Source organism: Primulina eburnea, chromosome 8, assembly GCF_022965805.1.
Source record: "Primulina eburnea isolate SZY01 chromosome 8, ASM2296580v1, whole genome shotgun sequence".
NCBI lineage: Eukaryota > Viridiplantae > Streptophyta > Magnoliopsida > Lamiales > Gesneriaceae > Primulina > Primulina eburnea.
This window is the reverse complement of record NC_133108.1, coordinates 6,021,953-6,038,317: the sequence shown is the minus strand read 5'-3', so window position 1 is coordinate 6,038,317 and position 16,365 is coordinate 6,021,953. Positions and strand designations below refer to the sequence as shown.

Below are 16,365 nucleotides of genomic sequence, written 5' to 3'. Positions count from 1 at the left end.
AGACTGAGCATTTTGAGATCCTTTGTTATTCCTGTTTCTTGACTACCCTGGTATCATATCATAGCATGTGCATTTCATATAGGCTTGTATACTCATGCTTTTGTACTGGGCGTTCTTATTGCTCACGTCCTCGGTTTTGTTTATCTTGGACACCCCATTCCCACGGGGCAGGCCTCAGGTTGGACAGCTCAGGAAGAGCAGGAGGAGGACAGTGAGTGGCTGGTTGGTTTAGTTTTCAGTACTATTCTTTTCGATATGGTTGTACCGTATATTTCATTTTAGTTCGAGTTGTTCTGGATTTCGATTGGGTTGTATAACTATCGTTTGTTGGCCTTTTCCGCTATTATCTCTGATTATTATTAATTAAGTTAGTTGCATGCTTAGTTCTTGATTAGTAGGTGATTCTGGAACGGGTCACTACATTTATGGTATCAGAGCATGCTTATGATTTTGGGATATAGATTCTGTTTTGGGATTTTCGTGGATCATTTTACCATTTTCCCTATTCTATCTTGTAGCGATGGCTGACCATTTTGGTGATGAGAGTAGTCAGGGAAGTGTAGGTCGTTGGGGTGACCAGGACGATCGTAGGCGTCATCGTGAACATCGTCATCGTCGGGATGGTCCTAGGCGTTTTGATTTGCACCGTTTCATTCAGATGGGGCCTAAGCCTTTAGTCGGCGGTGAGACTCCCGATGATGCTGAGGATTGGTTAGAGCGCATGGAGAGTTGTTTCCTGTGCATTCCAGTGCACCGAGGAGCAGAGGATGGAGACCCTTAGTTTTCTTCTCGAGGGCCGTGCGCGCAAGTGGTGGCGATCGACTTCTGCGCCGATAGTTCAGTCCCAGGGTAGGGTGACTTGGGCCGATTTCCGTGCAGCTTTCATGCAGCTGTATTTTCCTCCAGCCCTTCGCCAGGCAAAGACGATTGAGCTCCTGAATCTTAAGCAGAGGAGTATGTCTGTTGATGAATATCAGCAGAAGTTCTTCGAGTTGTTACCCTTTGCCCCTCATATCAGTGGCAGTTCTGAGGCCAAGTATGACCATTTCCTCCAGGGTCTTAACCAGGAGATTTTTGATCGAGTCACTGTCTGTGATAATCCTACTTCGTATGATGGATTAGTGAATCGGTGTCGCCAGGCAGAGATCAGTCTCCAGCGTGGTAGGGCTATTCTTTCCTCTAGACCTCCGAGTACTTTAAGCCCTCGATCTCAGTCTTTCAAGAAATCTGGTTCTTCTTCTTCTGGATCTGGATCACGGTCTAGCGGTGTTTTCCGCTTTGGTAAGAAGAAGGTTTCTTGTGTGCATTGTGGGAAGAACCATCCATCGGAGCAATGCCGATCAGCCGCGGGAGCTTGTTTTCAGTGCGGAGAGATGGGTCATCTCAAGAAGAATTGTCCTCAGTTGCGAGGTGGAGCAGGATCTGGTTCCGGATCTCAGACGACTGTTCAGCAGAGGAGGCAGGGTCAGGCAGTGGGTAGTTCAAATCTTCGACCTCGTGCCCAAGGTCAGGTTTTTGCGCTGAACCAGGATCAGGCTGCAGATGAGACAGAGAGAGTCATAGCAGGTACTTTTCGTTTATGCGGTATTCCTGCTTTTGTTCTTATTGATACCGGAGCATCACATTCATTCATTTCTGCACGATTTGTTAAGCGTCATAAGTTACCATATGTTTCTCTAGACGTCATTCTTTCCGTTTCTACCCCGATGGGTCATTCGGTGTTAGCAAGGCGTCTAGTGATGGGTTGTCCCTTAGATTTTGAGGGTAACGAATTGATTGCGAATCTTATGATCTTGGAGATGGAAGATTTTGATTGTATTCTAGGTTTAGACCTATTGACTACTTACCGAGCTACCGTGGATTGTTACCAGAAGCTTGTTCAGTTTCGTACGACTGAGAGCTCTAGTTGGTTTTTCTATGGTGAGGGAGCGCGACCTCCGATGCCAGTGGTATCTGCTCTGAAAGCCTGTCGTGCTTTAGAGTCGGGCGGGGAAGGCTACCTCATCTATGCGATTGATTCGTCCACAGGTAGTGTTGGTATAGAGGATATTCCAGTAGTTTGTGAATTTCCTGATGTCTTCCCAGATGAGATTCCTGGTTTTCCTCCGGTTAGAGAGGTGGAATTTGGCATTGAGTTAATGCCAGGGACTGCACCGATTTCTCGTGCCCCCTATCGTCTTGCTCCGTCAGAGATGAGAGAATTGAAGCAGCAATTGTAGGATCTTCTTGATAAAGGTTATATTCGCCCAAGTGTTTCACCTTGGGGAGCTCCAGTCTTGTTTGTCAAGAAGAAAAATGGATCTATGCGATTGTGCATTGATTATCGCCAGCTGAATCGTGTGACGATCAAAAACAAGTATCCATTACCTCGTATCGATGACTTGTTCGATCAGCTTCAGGGTACCTCTGTTTACTCCAAGATTGACTTGCGATCGGGTTATCATCAGATGAGAGTTAGAGATGATGATATTTCCAAGACTGCATTTCGTACTCGATATGGGCATTACGAATTTCTAGTTATGCCATTTGGATTGACGAATGCGCCAGCGGTGTTCATGGATCTGATGAATCGAGTCTTTCGGGATTTTCTAGATCAGTTTGTTGTGGTTTTCATCGACGATATCTTGATTTATTCTCACAATGTGGAAGAGCATATCCAGCACTTGAGGATTGTGTTGCAGATTCTTCGCGAGAAGCAATTGTATGCTAAGCTGAGTAAGTGCGAGTTCTGGATTGATCGTGTAGTATTCCTTGGTCATGTGATTTCCAAGGAAGGAATTTCTGTGGATCCCAGCAAGATTGAGGCAGTGCTGAATTGGTCACGTCCTACGACGGTGGCTGAGATCCGTAGTTTTCTAGGTCTGGCAGGGTATTATCGTCGCTTCATCGTGAATTTCTCTCAGGTAGCTAGACCCTTGACGCAACTTACTCGGAAGGATGTTCCATTTGAGTGGTCATCTGAGTGCGAAGATAGTTTCAGAGAACTTCGTCGACTTCTGACTTCTGCACCTGTTTTGGCGTTACCGTCAGGATCTGATGGTTTCAGTGTTTACACCGATGCCTCTTTTCAAGGTTTAGGGTGTGTGTTGACGCAGAATGATCATGTGATTGCTTACGCATCCAGGCAGTTGAAACCTCACGAGGAAAAGTACCCTATTCATGATCTAGAATTAGCTGCTATTGTGTTCGCACTGAAGATCTGGCGTCATTACTTGTACGGAGTTAAGTTTGAAATTTTTACTGATCATAAGAGTCTGAAGTATCTGTTCACTCAGGCTGAGTTGAACATGAGACAACGTCGTTGGATGGATCTACTTAAAGATTATGATTGCGAGATCAAATACCATCCAGGTTCTGCGAATCTCACAGCCGATGCTCTTAGTCGCAAGGTGAGAATCTCTGCACTTCAGACCAGTGCTATGATTAGTACTATCCAGGATTGTTGTTCATTGGGATTTAATTTCAAACATCGGAAAAGTATGGAGAGCATTCGTGTTGCTACCATTTTATCTGAGCCAGCTTTGTTCGCTCGGATTCGAGATGCACAGATGTCTGATCTCAAGACTCAGAGATTAGCCCGATTGGTTGGTGGAGATAGCAATTTCCATTATCAGTCTAATGGTCTTCTGTGTTTGTCTAATCGGGTTGTGGTACCAGAGGATGATACTTTGAGGAAAGAGATCTTGGCTCAGGCTCATCGAAGCAAGTTGAGTGTCCATCCGGGAAGCAACAAGATGTATAAAGATTTGAGGACACGATTTTGGTGGAAAGGGATGAAGCGCAGCGTTTATCAGTTTGTTTCCAAGTGTCTTGTTTGTCAGCAGGTTAAGGCAGAGCACCGTCGACCGGGAGGATTATTGCTGAACTTACCTATTCCCGAATGGAAGTGGGAGCATATCGCGATGGATTTCATTACTCACTTACCATTGTCTTCGAGGAATAGTGATGCTATTTGGGTAGTGGTGGATCGACTCACCAAATCTGCTCATTTTCTGCCATATAACCGTGATTTCACTTTCGATCGTATGGCTCGATTGTACATTCAAGAGATTGTACGTTTGCATGGGGTACCAGTCAGTATTGTCAGTGACAGAGATCCTCGTTTTACCTCACGATTTTGGGGTAGTTTTCAGTCGGCATTGGGTACTTCACTAAGTTTGAGTACGGCTTATCATCCAGAGACCGACGGTCAAACAGAGAGGACTATCCGTACACTTGAGGATATGTTGCGAGCTTGTGTTATGGATTTCGGACCCGCTTGGCAGGATCATTTGCCTTTGATTGAGTTCGCGTACAACAACAGCTATCATCGTAGTATTGGTATGGCACCATTTGAGGCGTTGTATGGGCGACGTTGTCGTACTCCATTATTCTGGGACGAAGTTGGGGAACGACATGTTGAGGGACCGGAGTTAGTCCAGCAGGCTATTGATAAGGTTGCAGTAATCAAGAAACGGATTAAGATCGCTCAGGATCGACATGCTAGTTATGCGAACACCAAGCGGCGACCTCTTTATTTTCAGCCAGGTGAGAAAGTGTTTCTCCGAGTTTCGCCTTTTCGCAGGATTTTGAGATTTGGTCTCAAGGGTAAGTTGTCTCCGAGATTTATTGGTCCTTTTGAGATTCTGGAATGTGTGGGAGATTTGGCTTACAGGTTAGCATTACCTCCGTATCTGTCTGGGATTCATGATGTGTTCCACGTATCTTTGTTGAGACGATATGTAGCAGATGAGTCTCACATCTTGCATCCCTCTGAAGTTCAACTAAATACGGACTTGTCTTACGTGGAACGACCAGTGCGGATTCTCGATCGCAAAGACAAGGTGTTGCGGAATAAGATCATTCCTCTTGTCTTAGTTCAGTGGCAGCGCAGAGGCACTGAAGAAGCCACTTGGGAGCTAGAGAGTCGTATGCGTTCGGAGCATCCAGAGCTCTTTTGAGTTATGCTTTGTATATGTTTGTGTTTGCAGTTGTAATCGAAATATCAGTTGTATTCAACAACAATTGAGATGTAATAACGATGTTGTTATTCCGTTTTGTTCATCCTATAAACCTGATTTCGAGGACGAAATCTTTTTAAGGGGGGGAGAATGTAGTATCCCGATACCTAATTTGAGTTAATTATTGGATTAATTATATTTTTCGGTGGGATCGGAAGGACCGAACCAGGTTCGGATCGTCCGAAGAGGGTTCGGATCATCCGAAGTGGGTTCGGACCGTCCGAGACAGGTGGCTGGACACGTGGAAGGGTTCTGGACACGTGGAAGAGTTCGGATCGTCCGATCGGGGTTCGGATCGTCCGAGACAGGTGGCTGTACTCGTGGAAGTCATGCAAGGTTCGGATCGTCCGATCAGGGTTCGGACCGTCCGAAGTGTACCGGATCGGATCGTACGAAGTGGTTCGGAGCGTCCGAACGTTGGCTATAAATAGAGGCGCGAGGCTTCATTTGTGACTCGCCATTTCAGAGTGTTCCAGAGCATTTCAGTCGTTTCTGACAGGTTCTAGTCTTTTTCCGAGGTTCGAGCACTAGCGGGGAGCTACTAGTGTTGTAGCGGAGCTGTGCTCTAGTTTGGAGCTAGCGGCACCAGTGGGCTGACTGCGGACGCAGGCGTGAGTCTAGGACTGATTGTTAGGATCTGCTGGTTTGAGGTACGAAAGTACTATCCGAGATATCCTGGTCGAGTATACATCCTTATATGTGTTGCATGATTATGTGGTGCATTGATATATGTCATATGATGCATGCTATTATGTCACGTTTTATGATGCATGTTGCATTTCATGTTGAGCCGTATCTCCTTCGAGATAGCCTTTACTGTTGAGCTGTATCTCTTTCGAGATAAGCTATATCTTGTGGGGCCGCTCAGCCCTGTCTTGTCTTGTGGACGCATGGACACCGAGAGTACACAGTGGCCGACGGGTCCGGAGGGCTTCGGTGATCCGGGACATTTTAGGTCCACGTCTGTTCTTGTAGTGGATGCAGTGACCCAGAGGAGTACCGCGCGGCACTATCCACTTGGCGCCTCTAGACTGAGCATTTTGAGATCCTTTGTTATTCCTGTTTCTTGACTACCCTGGTATCATATCATAGCATGTGCATTTCATATAGGCTTGTATACTCATGCTTTTGTACTGGGCGTTCTTATTGCTCACGTCCTCGGTTTTGTTTATCTTGGACACCCCATTCCCACGGGGCAGGCCTCAGGTTGGACAGCTCAGGAAGAGCAGGAGGAGGACAGTGAGTGGCTGGTTGGTTTAGTTTTCAGTACTATTCTTTTCGATATGGTTGTATCGTATATTTCATTTTAGTTCGAGTTGTTCTGGATTTCGATTGGGTTGTATAACTATCGTTTGTTGGCCTTTTCCGCTATTATCTCTGATTATTATTAATTAAGTTAGTTGCATGCTTAGTTCTTGATTAGTAGGTGATTCTGGAACGGGTCACTACAATACCAAAGTCTAAATTTAGATTGGGATCCCTAGATTTGAGATAAGATAAGAGTAGATCACGAGTCATTGATTAATGTAGTCAGATTAGATACATGTTTTGATGTTTGTTTATGCTTTTATATATGTTTTATATGATTGCATTTAATACATTGTTTATACTGGGATATTTATATCTCACCGGAGTTATCCGGCTGTTGTCTTGTTTGTATGTGTGCATGACAACAGGTGGGACAGGTACAGGGTCACAGAGGTGAAGACAGACTGAGATTAGAGTGGTGATACCGGACTTGGACTAGAGCTAGGGTTTAAACACTTGATAGTAGTTGTTGAACCTGAATATGTATGATTGTATATTTTGTCAGATTTATACTTTTATACTGATATGTATATTAGTTTGATTTCACTACGTTCCGCAATTTAAAAAAAAAAATTTAGACCCTGTTTATTATAATTGATTTAGTCCCAATGATGATTAAGAACATGATTAGCGTCCGGGTCCCCACAACAGGTGGTATCAGAGCGATAGATCCTTTAGATTGAGATAGAAGAGGCTAGTGAGCGGGGTAGATTGAGGTTTTCTTTCCTGCTTTTGAATGCTAGCATGTCTTACTGCTTTATTACATGTTACTTGTTTATCGGATTGATATAGTAATATGTTTTATTGAGATTGGATCAGTACTGAATCTAGATCAGCAGTAAGATGATCAGAGAAGGATTGAAACAGAATTGTTGTATCTGTTGCTAATCGATTCGATTCTCAGATATGCCTCCCAGACAAATTCCAGAACAGGGAAGTACATCAAATCCTCCAATGGATGTCACTCCGACTCCAATGGAAACATTACTGAAACGATTTCAGTCATTTCATCCGCCGACTTTGAAGGGAACAGAGAACGCTGTTGAATGTGAAAGTTGGCTTGATGATGTAGAATTGTTGTTCGACTCTTTGGAGTATACAGATGAGAAGAGAATAAAGTTGATCGCACACCAGTTACATGATGTTGCCAAAGACTGGTGGATTACGATAAAGAAAGCCATGGAGCATAGAGGTACGATGATTACCTGGAATATATTTAGAACTGAATTCTATCAACGATTTTTCCCAGTGTCGTACCGAAAGGACAAAGGAGCGGAGTTTGCCAATCTAAAGCAAGGACCGATGAACATAGAAGAATACGTGTCAAAGTTCTCCTCCTTGCTGAAATTTGCTCCACATGTGGCTGACAGTGAAGAAGCTACTGCTGACCAGTTCATCAATGGCCTGAACTCCGACATTTTCACATTGGTGAACACAGGGCGACCGGATAATTTTACTGATGTCCTGAACAGAGCCAAGGGAGCAGAAGCCGGTCTGATGAGACAGAAAGGGGCTTCATTTGTGCCTCCAGCACCGAGACCACAACAGCCACCTCCCAGGTTTGAGAGCGGCAGCAGTAGTGGAGGAAAGAAAGAATTTTTGAAAGCCAGGGGAAAGCAATTCAAGAAATCTGGCAGTAGTTCTTCCAGCTCCGGTGGTTCCAGATTGAGCCAGAGTTACACTGGAGTTTATTGCAAGATTTCGGAGGAAGACATGCAACTGAGCAATGCCAGGGAGTGACTGGTAGTTGCAACTTCTGTAAACAGCCGGGGACACTTTGCTAAAGTGTGTCCACAGAGAGGTTCGCAGAGAACTCAGGGAGCCAAGTCATCAGGATCAGCAGCACAGACTGAGAGACGATCAGCTGCTGTTCACACATTTCAGCCAGCGCCAGCTCAGTCACAGCAGAGGCCCGGAGGAAGCCGGACAGTTGGGCAGCCTCCGAGACAGCAGGCCAGAGTCTTCGCTTTGACAGAGGAGCAGGCCCAGGAAGCCCCAGATGACGTTGTAGCAGGTAACTGTTCTTTATGTGGTTACTCTGCTTACGTATTAATTGATACCGGTGCTTCACACACATTTATTTCTGAACGATTTGCATTGAATCATGCATTGCCTGTAGAGTCTTTAGCTACTGTAGTGTTTGTTTCTTCTCCATTAGGGATGGGTTTGATATCCGTAAATTCGGTTAACCATTGTATACTACAGTATGACGGGCATGAGATTGAATTAGATTGCATCGTACTTGGATTGTCCGATTTTGATTGTATTATCGGTATAGACATGCTAACCAAGTACAGAGCAACAGTTGATTGTTTCCACAAGATAGTAAGATTCAGACCAGATATGGCTGAGGATTGGAAATTTTACGGGAAGGGTTCTAGATCGAGAATTCCTTTAGTATCCGTATTATCTATGACTCGATTGTTACAAACAGGAGCAGAAGGATTCCTTGTATATTCAGTAGATTTACTGAAGTCGAGTCCAGCATTGGCAGATCTGCCAGTGGTACGTGAATTTGCTGATGTCTTCCCAGAAGAGATCCCGGGATTACCTCCAGTTAGAGAGATAGACTTCAGCATTGAACTGATGCCAGGTACAGTACCGATTTCTAGAGCTCCGTACAGAATGGCACCAGTTGAATTGAAAGAATTGAAGGACCAACTGGAAGATTTACTGGCCAAAGGGTACATCAGACCGAGTGTTTCTCCTTGGGGTGCTCCAGTACTGTTCGTAAGAAAGAAAGATGGTTCGATGAGACTCTGCATCGATTATCGGCAACTGAACAAAGCAACGGTAAAGAATAAATATCCTTTGCCTCGCATTGACGATTTATTCGATCAGTTGCAGGGTTCTTCAATATATTCCAAGATTGATTTAAGATCGGGATATCATCAGCTGAGAGTCAGAGATTCTGATATCTCAAAGACGACATTTAGAACCAGGTATGGACACTATGAATTTATTGTCATGCCGTTTGGTCTGACGAATGATCCAGCTGTATTCATGGGATTGATGAACCATGTATTCCAGAAATATCTCGATGAATTTGTGATTATTTTCATCGATGATATATTGATTTATTCAAAGAATATGAGTGAGCATGCTGAGCATCTAAGAACTGTGTTGTGAATTTTAAGAGCCGAGAAATTGTATGCTAAACTGTCGAAATGTGAGTTTTGGCTAAAACAGGTAGTATTTCTGGGTCATATTGTATCCGGAGATGGTATATCAGTTGATCTCAGTAAAGTGGAAGCCGTGATTTCTTGGCCAAGACCGACATCAGTGCCTGAAATTCGCAGTTTCATGGGTTTAGCGGGATATTACCGTCGTTTCATTAAAGATTTCTCGAGTATAGCTAAACCAATTACTCAGCTAACTCAGAAAAATGCTCCATTTGTTTGGTCTGAAGAATGTGAGACCAGTTTTCTGGAATTGAAGAAGAGGTTGACCAGTGCACCGGTGTTGACTATTCCATCCGGTACTGGTGATTTTGTGGTTTATTGCGACGCTTCTCACAGAGGGTTGGGATGTGTGCTGATGCAACGAGGGCATGTTATTGCCTATGCCTCAAGACAGCTTAAACCACTTGAAACCCGTTATCCAATTCATGACTTAGAATTGGCAGCCATTGTCTTTGCATTAAAGATATGGCGACATTACCTTTACGGGGAGAAGTTTGAGATATATTCTGATCATAAGAGTTTGAAATATCTGTTTTCACAATCTGAATTGAATATGAGACAGCGAAGATGGCTTGATTTGCTTAAAGATTTTGATTGTGAAATCAAATACTATCCAGGGAAGTCTAATGCAGCAGCTGATGCACTAAGTCGAAAGGTATGTTCTTTATCCTTGTCAACGATTGGTGTTTCAAATATGATAGAAGACTGCTGCTTGTCTGGATTAGAATTTGAAACAGATTATAGACCGTTGAGACTTTATACGGTGCAAGTAGAACCAAAGCTGATTATGAAAATTAAGGCAGCTCAGAAGGTTGATCAGAATATACAGAAATCAGTATCGATAGTCAGAGCAGGACATCGATCAGAATATCAGGTACGTGATAATGTCCTGTATGTGAATAATCGTCTAGTTGTGCCAAATATTTCAGATTTGAAACGACAGATATTGTCAGAAGCGCACAACAGTCGATTTAGTATTCATCCTGGTGGTAGAAAGATGTACAACGATTTGAAAAGACAGTTTTGGTGGAAACAAATGAAGACTGACATCGCCGAATTTGTTTCCAAATGTCTGAATTGCCAGCAGGTGAAAGCAGAAAGAAAGAAACCAGGGGGTTTATTACAGAGCTTGTCCATTCCTGAATGGAACCGGTATCATATTTCCATGGACTTTGTGACGCAATTGCCGCGTTCCTCCAAAGGTTGTGATGCGATTTGGGTCGTGATTGACAGATTGACCAAATCTGCATGTTTTATTCCGTACAAGATGACGTACAGATTTGACCAGATGGCAGAGATTTATGTCAGAGAGGTGGTCAGATTACATGGAGTGCCGAAGTCGATTGTATCAGATCGTGATCCTCGATTTACTTCGCACTTTTGGCAGAGTTTGCAGCAGGCTCTCGGTACGAAGTTACATCTGAGTACCGCATATCATCCACAGACCGACGGACAGTCAGAGCGGACTATCCAGACACTGGAGGATATGCTGAGAGCAGTAGTGTTAGATTTCAGCACTAATTGGCAAGATGCATTGCCTCTTTGTGAGTTTTCGTACAACAACAGCTATCAGACGAGTATTGAGATGGCACCATTCGAAGCGTTGTACGGAAAGAAGTGTAGATCCCCTCTATATTGGGATGATATCTCTGAAGTTCCTGCAATTGGACCAGATATGATCAGAGATATGACAGAAAAAGTGAAGCTAATTTAGAAGAAAATGAAGGCAGCACAGGACAGACAGGCCAAGTATGCCAATGTTCGACGTAGACCATTGGTGTTTGAAGTGGGAGATCGAGTATTCTTAAAGATTTCACCTTTCAGAGGAGTTGTCAGATTTGGCAAGAAAGGGAAATTGTCTCCACGATACATTGGGCCTTATGAGATACTTGAGAAGATAGGAGATCGTGCCTATCGACTTGCCTTACCGCCTTCATTATCTGGAATACATGATGTCTTTCATGTATCGTTATTGAGGAAATACCTTACTGATGCTTCACATGCGATACAACCAGACGAGGCCGAGCTTGATGAATCTCTGAGTTATGTCGAAAAGCCGATCCAGATTATTGATCGTAAAGAAAAGCAACTCAGAACGAAGATGATTCCGTTGGTGAAAGTGCAATGGACTCGTCATGGCACTGAAGAAGCAACCTGGGAGACTGAATCAGATATGAGACAAGAATTCCCAGAGTTGTTTAGAGGATTGTAAATTATATACAGTCTTGTATATATACTCCTTGTTGATACGAATGAAATGCCTGTGATTTCGAGGACGAAATCGTATCTTAGGGGGGGAGAAATGTATGCCCGGAAATTTAATCCTAATAATCTGTAATTATTGAATTATAATTTGATATGATTATGAAAGGATTAATCGGGACACGCAATACAAGTACGTGTGAAAATTGATGTGCGAGGACAGTAGCATCGGCGCACATGCGCGAACGGATGCGCGCACATGCGCCAAAAAGGCCGAAGACCTCGCGCATATGCGCGGAAGATGTCGCGCATATGCGCGAGCCTATGTAAGTGATGTCCAGAAGACATCGCGCATATGCGCGGAAATGATTCGCGCATATGCGCCAGTTGACGAGAGCTTCAACGCGGAGACCCGAAGGTCTCGCGCATATGCGCCGAAGAAGTCGCGCATATGCGCGAGACGTGTTGAGCCAAGATCGAGCCACTCGTCATTTGCATGTACGTTGGTGTATATATATATATACATACATGCAAATCATTCCTCAGAAGAAAGGAAACGAAAGTTTTGGAGGAAAAGTGCTTTTGCTTCTAAAATTCGATTTTACGATCAATCCGTCTGTTAGATTTTAAATCCGACTTCGGTACCGAGTTCCTAGCAACGCAGGCTACAACTGGACATTGAGTATTGACAGACTTTGAGTCGAGACTTCGATTTTATCAGAGCGACAACAAGAAAGGTATAAATTAATGTTGAGTTGGGATTGCACAACTCAAGTTAGGTTTGACTTGAGTTTCCCTAAATCACATACTTTATTTTATTGCATTGATATTTGCAGATTATCAGATTGATTTGTTAATGTATTGACTTAGAACAGAGTCAGAGTCCGAGTCTAGGGCAGAACAGCCTAGCTAGGGCAGAACAGCCGAGTCTTCTTTCAGAACCGATAAGACTCTAGACTTATGGTGTATCGACGCGCTTAAATGTAGATCGACGTTTAATGTAGACACTCGATACAGTATACCAAAGTCTAAATTTAGATTGGGATCCCTAGATTTGATATAAGATAAGAGTAGATCACGAGTCATTGATTCAGGTAGTCAGATTAGATACATGTTTTGATGTTTGTTTATGCTTTTATATATGTTTTATATGATTGCATTTAATACATTGTTTATACTGGGATATTTATATCTCACCGGAGTTATCCGGCTGTTGTCTTGTTTGTATGTGTGCATGACAACAGGTGGGACAGGTACAGGGTCACAGAGGTGAAGACAGACTGAGATTAGAGTGGTGATACCGGACTTGGACTAGAGCTAGGGTTTAAACACTTGATAGTAGTTGTTGAACCTGAATATGTATGATTGTATATTTTGTCAGATTTATACTTTTATACTGATATGTATATTAGTTTGATTTCACTACGTTCCGCAATTTAAAAAAAAATTTAGACCCTGTTTATTATAATTGATTTAGTCCCAATGATGATTAAGAACATGATTAGCGTCCGGGTCCCCACAGTTCGACTCTCGAAATACATCACTTTTTATGTTCAAAGTATTTTTCCAATGCAAAAATATCATTTGTTTTTGTTAGTATGTCATAGATGTCACGCCCCGAAACTCGGGATTGACACCGTCATTATTTAACAATCACACAATCGAAACAACAAGTCTTTCGTAGCACAGTATAAACCGAACCAGTTTATATATCATAATTTAAACGTAAAAAATGTCTTTACGATAACGAAATTCAACGAAAAGTGATCAATGCGGAAGCGTCTTACAATTCATTTAAATCAGAATATACGAAATAAAATCTACTACTATTCTTGCGAATCACCAACCCCGAAATTGTTCGGACTCTTCATCCTCGACCTGTTCTTCGGACTTATCTGGGACAAGTTGTAAGGAGGGTGAGTATTTTGGGAATACTCAGTAAATGGGGATATTGAACACAACATAACAATAAAACATGCTTTTCATAATCGTAACGTAAAATTCATAACGTAATAACACTGCGATTTTTCATCTTTTAACGGTTTACTGACATCAGTCCCTAAGTTTTGATCCTCTAAGGGGGCGAGGCCATAAAACGATTATATCCCACCATTAAGGGCCATATGTTGGAATTCCACCCATTTTCAGGGAATCCTCACAGTGTCAAACATAAACGTACCAAAATTTCGTAAAAACGTATAGACGAGAGACAGAGCTCGATCGAATCTTTAAAAACAGAACATGCAAAAAACCAGAATTTTCATACACATAAAACCGAAAGTTTAAGCATTTAAAACAGCCCACTTATAGTAATTATTGATGCTAAAAACGTGGATGCTTGGCTTCGGAATTTGGATCGCTTCTCGTTCTCACTTGGACGGTGCTTCGGCTTCGATTTCTAGCCTAAATTTGTGACGATATTTGGGCAGAGTTTTGGCTATGGGGAGGCTGCTGGTACTCAAAATTATTCAGCAAGGGTTTCGAAAATTTGGGGTGGAGAATGAGTAGAGATGGTGTGGTATTTATAGTGAGAGAGATGGATCTAATTTTGGCACTAAAATCATGCTCAAGATTGACATAAATCTCACAATATTTGACTCTAATTTCCTTGCCAAATCTCGAAAATATGGTGGCCAAGTGAGGGGATTTACTTCCAATTTTCTTGTAGCTTATTCTTGCATGTGATTATATCCTTAGGCACCACAATATTTATGCACCAAATCTATGAGATTTTCGAAAATTACCACATCTATGCTTTGATTCCTTTAGCCATGCATGGTTTTTACCAAACTTTGGAGATTTCCTTGCATAATTTCGAAAATATGCAATATCTATGCCTAAGTCTCCTAAGTCTAATATATTACCTTCCAATCTTACAATATAATTCCCCAATTCTAAAATATGCATGATTTACATACTTATATGACTTAATATTGTATTACCAAAGTATTCCCATATATCTCATCCACATACATGTACCCAAAATATAGTAATAAAATCCTAACATTTTCTTACAAATGTTTAAATTATATGGTGGAAAAAATTCGGTTCTCAGAATAGAGAAATAGTACACTGATTTGAATGAAAAATATTACTTTTATGTCAAAAAATTCTTTTTCATTATTTGTATGACCTAGTAGATTGTCTCATTAATATAAATATATGAGACCAGTTCGCGTGAGACCTATTCATTACACAATTTTAAGAAAACAGAAACCAATCCCACTATTTGAATAATATAGTTTAAATATTTGTAATATTTTTAAAAAATTTAGAAAAAAATCAAAACAGAAGCCCATATGTAAGTTATATTTTCTGATTTTTTAAAAGGTTTTTCTAATAATGTTTTTCAGATAATTTTTTCATCAAAATGACTATTTTCTTTTTTTAATAAGATTTCTATTTGTGTATTGTTGTTTGTAACATTAAAAAAAAAACAGATCATGTTTTAGGTGCTTGTTAAGGTTGTTTTTCTCCCCTTTTTGGGTGGAACCGGATTAACTTTATCAACTTAAGCTAGGGACGAAGGCGATTAAATCTATGGAAAAAGTAAAAATGTTAATGGACATGTTTCTTTAAATTTGGAAGCAGTTGATTAATCATGGAGTCAGCTCTGGAGTGGTGGAAAACATGAAAATGGAAGTCCAAAAATTTTTCAGTCTGCCGATCGAAGAGAAGAAAAGGTTTTATCAAGAAGAAGGAGACGTAGAAGGATATGGACAAGCCTTCGTGGTATCAGAGGACCAAAAGCTTGACTGGGCGGACATGTTCTCTATCGTCACCTTACCAACATATTTGAGGAAGAATCACTTAATCCCAAAGCTTCCACACACGTTCAGGTCACCGTTTTCATGGTCTACTCGATGGATCCCTATTGTGAAAAAATTAAACTAAATCTGCCCTTTTTCGAAAAATGTATTCAGGGAAGCCATAGATGCATATTCAGCGGAATTGAAGATCCTAGCCATGAAGATTCTTTCCCTGATGGCAAGAGTTTTGAAAATCAAAGAAGAAGACATGAAAATTCTATTTGAACGGGGCACGCAGGCTATGAGGATGAACTTCTATCCTCCATGTCCACAACCGGAGCTCGTCATGGGACTCTGCCCTCACTCGGACGCCATTGGCCTCTCAATTCTTGTCCAAGTCAACGAAGTTGAAGGCCTACAGGTCAATAAAGATGGGATTTGGATCCCTGTTGTTCCACTTCCTGATGCGTTTGTGGTCAACATTGGAGATATGTTGGAGGTATACATCACATAATGTTTTCCAACCGAGATGCATACAAACAAATAAATTTAATTCTTTCTGAAGCAAGGTATATATATTTCTTGACAGATTGTGACGAATGGAACATACCGGAGCGTGCCGCATCGAGCAGTTGTGAACACGGAGCAAGAGAGGCTGTCCGTGGTCACATTTCTAAGCCCAGAAATGGAAGGTGATTTAGGTCCAGCTCCTAGCCTCGTCACCGCGGAAACTCCCGCAAAATTCAAGAGAATCAGCGTTTCTGATTATTTGAAGGGACTGTTTGCTAGAGAACTGGTCGGCAAATCATACTTGGACAGCATCAGAATTTAAAGTACTCGACATATAGATGTCTGCAGCCAGCCCAGACATCATGTTATACGTCTTATGTAGCTCAAACATGTAATACGTTTAATAAAGAAAAA

General features: G+C 42.0%; 1 protein-coding gene across 1 annotated transcript in view; it reads left to right on the top strand.

Annotated features, from left to right (window-relative positions):
• Positions 1–16,365, top strand: part of LOC140838717 (oxoglutarate-dependent flavonoid 7-O-demethylase 1-like) — a 33,405-nt gene extending 17,040 nt beyond the window's left edge. The window contains exons 2-4 of the mRNA XM_073205230.1: positions 15,284–15,531; positions 15,616–15,940; positions 16,031–16,365. Of these exons, the coding sequence (XP_073061331.1) occupies positions 15,284–15,531; positions 15,616–15,940; positions 16,031–16,273 (816 nt within the window). The 3' untranslated portion in view covers positions 16,274–16,365. The remainder of the gene's footprint in view (positions 1–15,283; positions 15,532–15,615; positions 15,941–16,030) is intronic.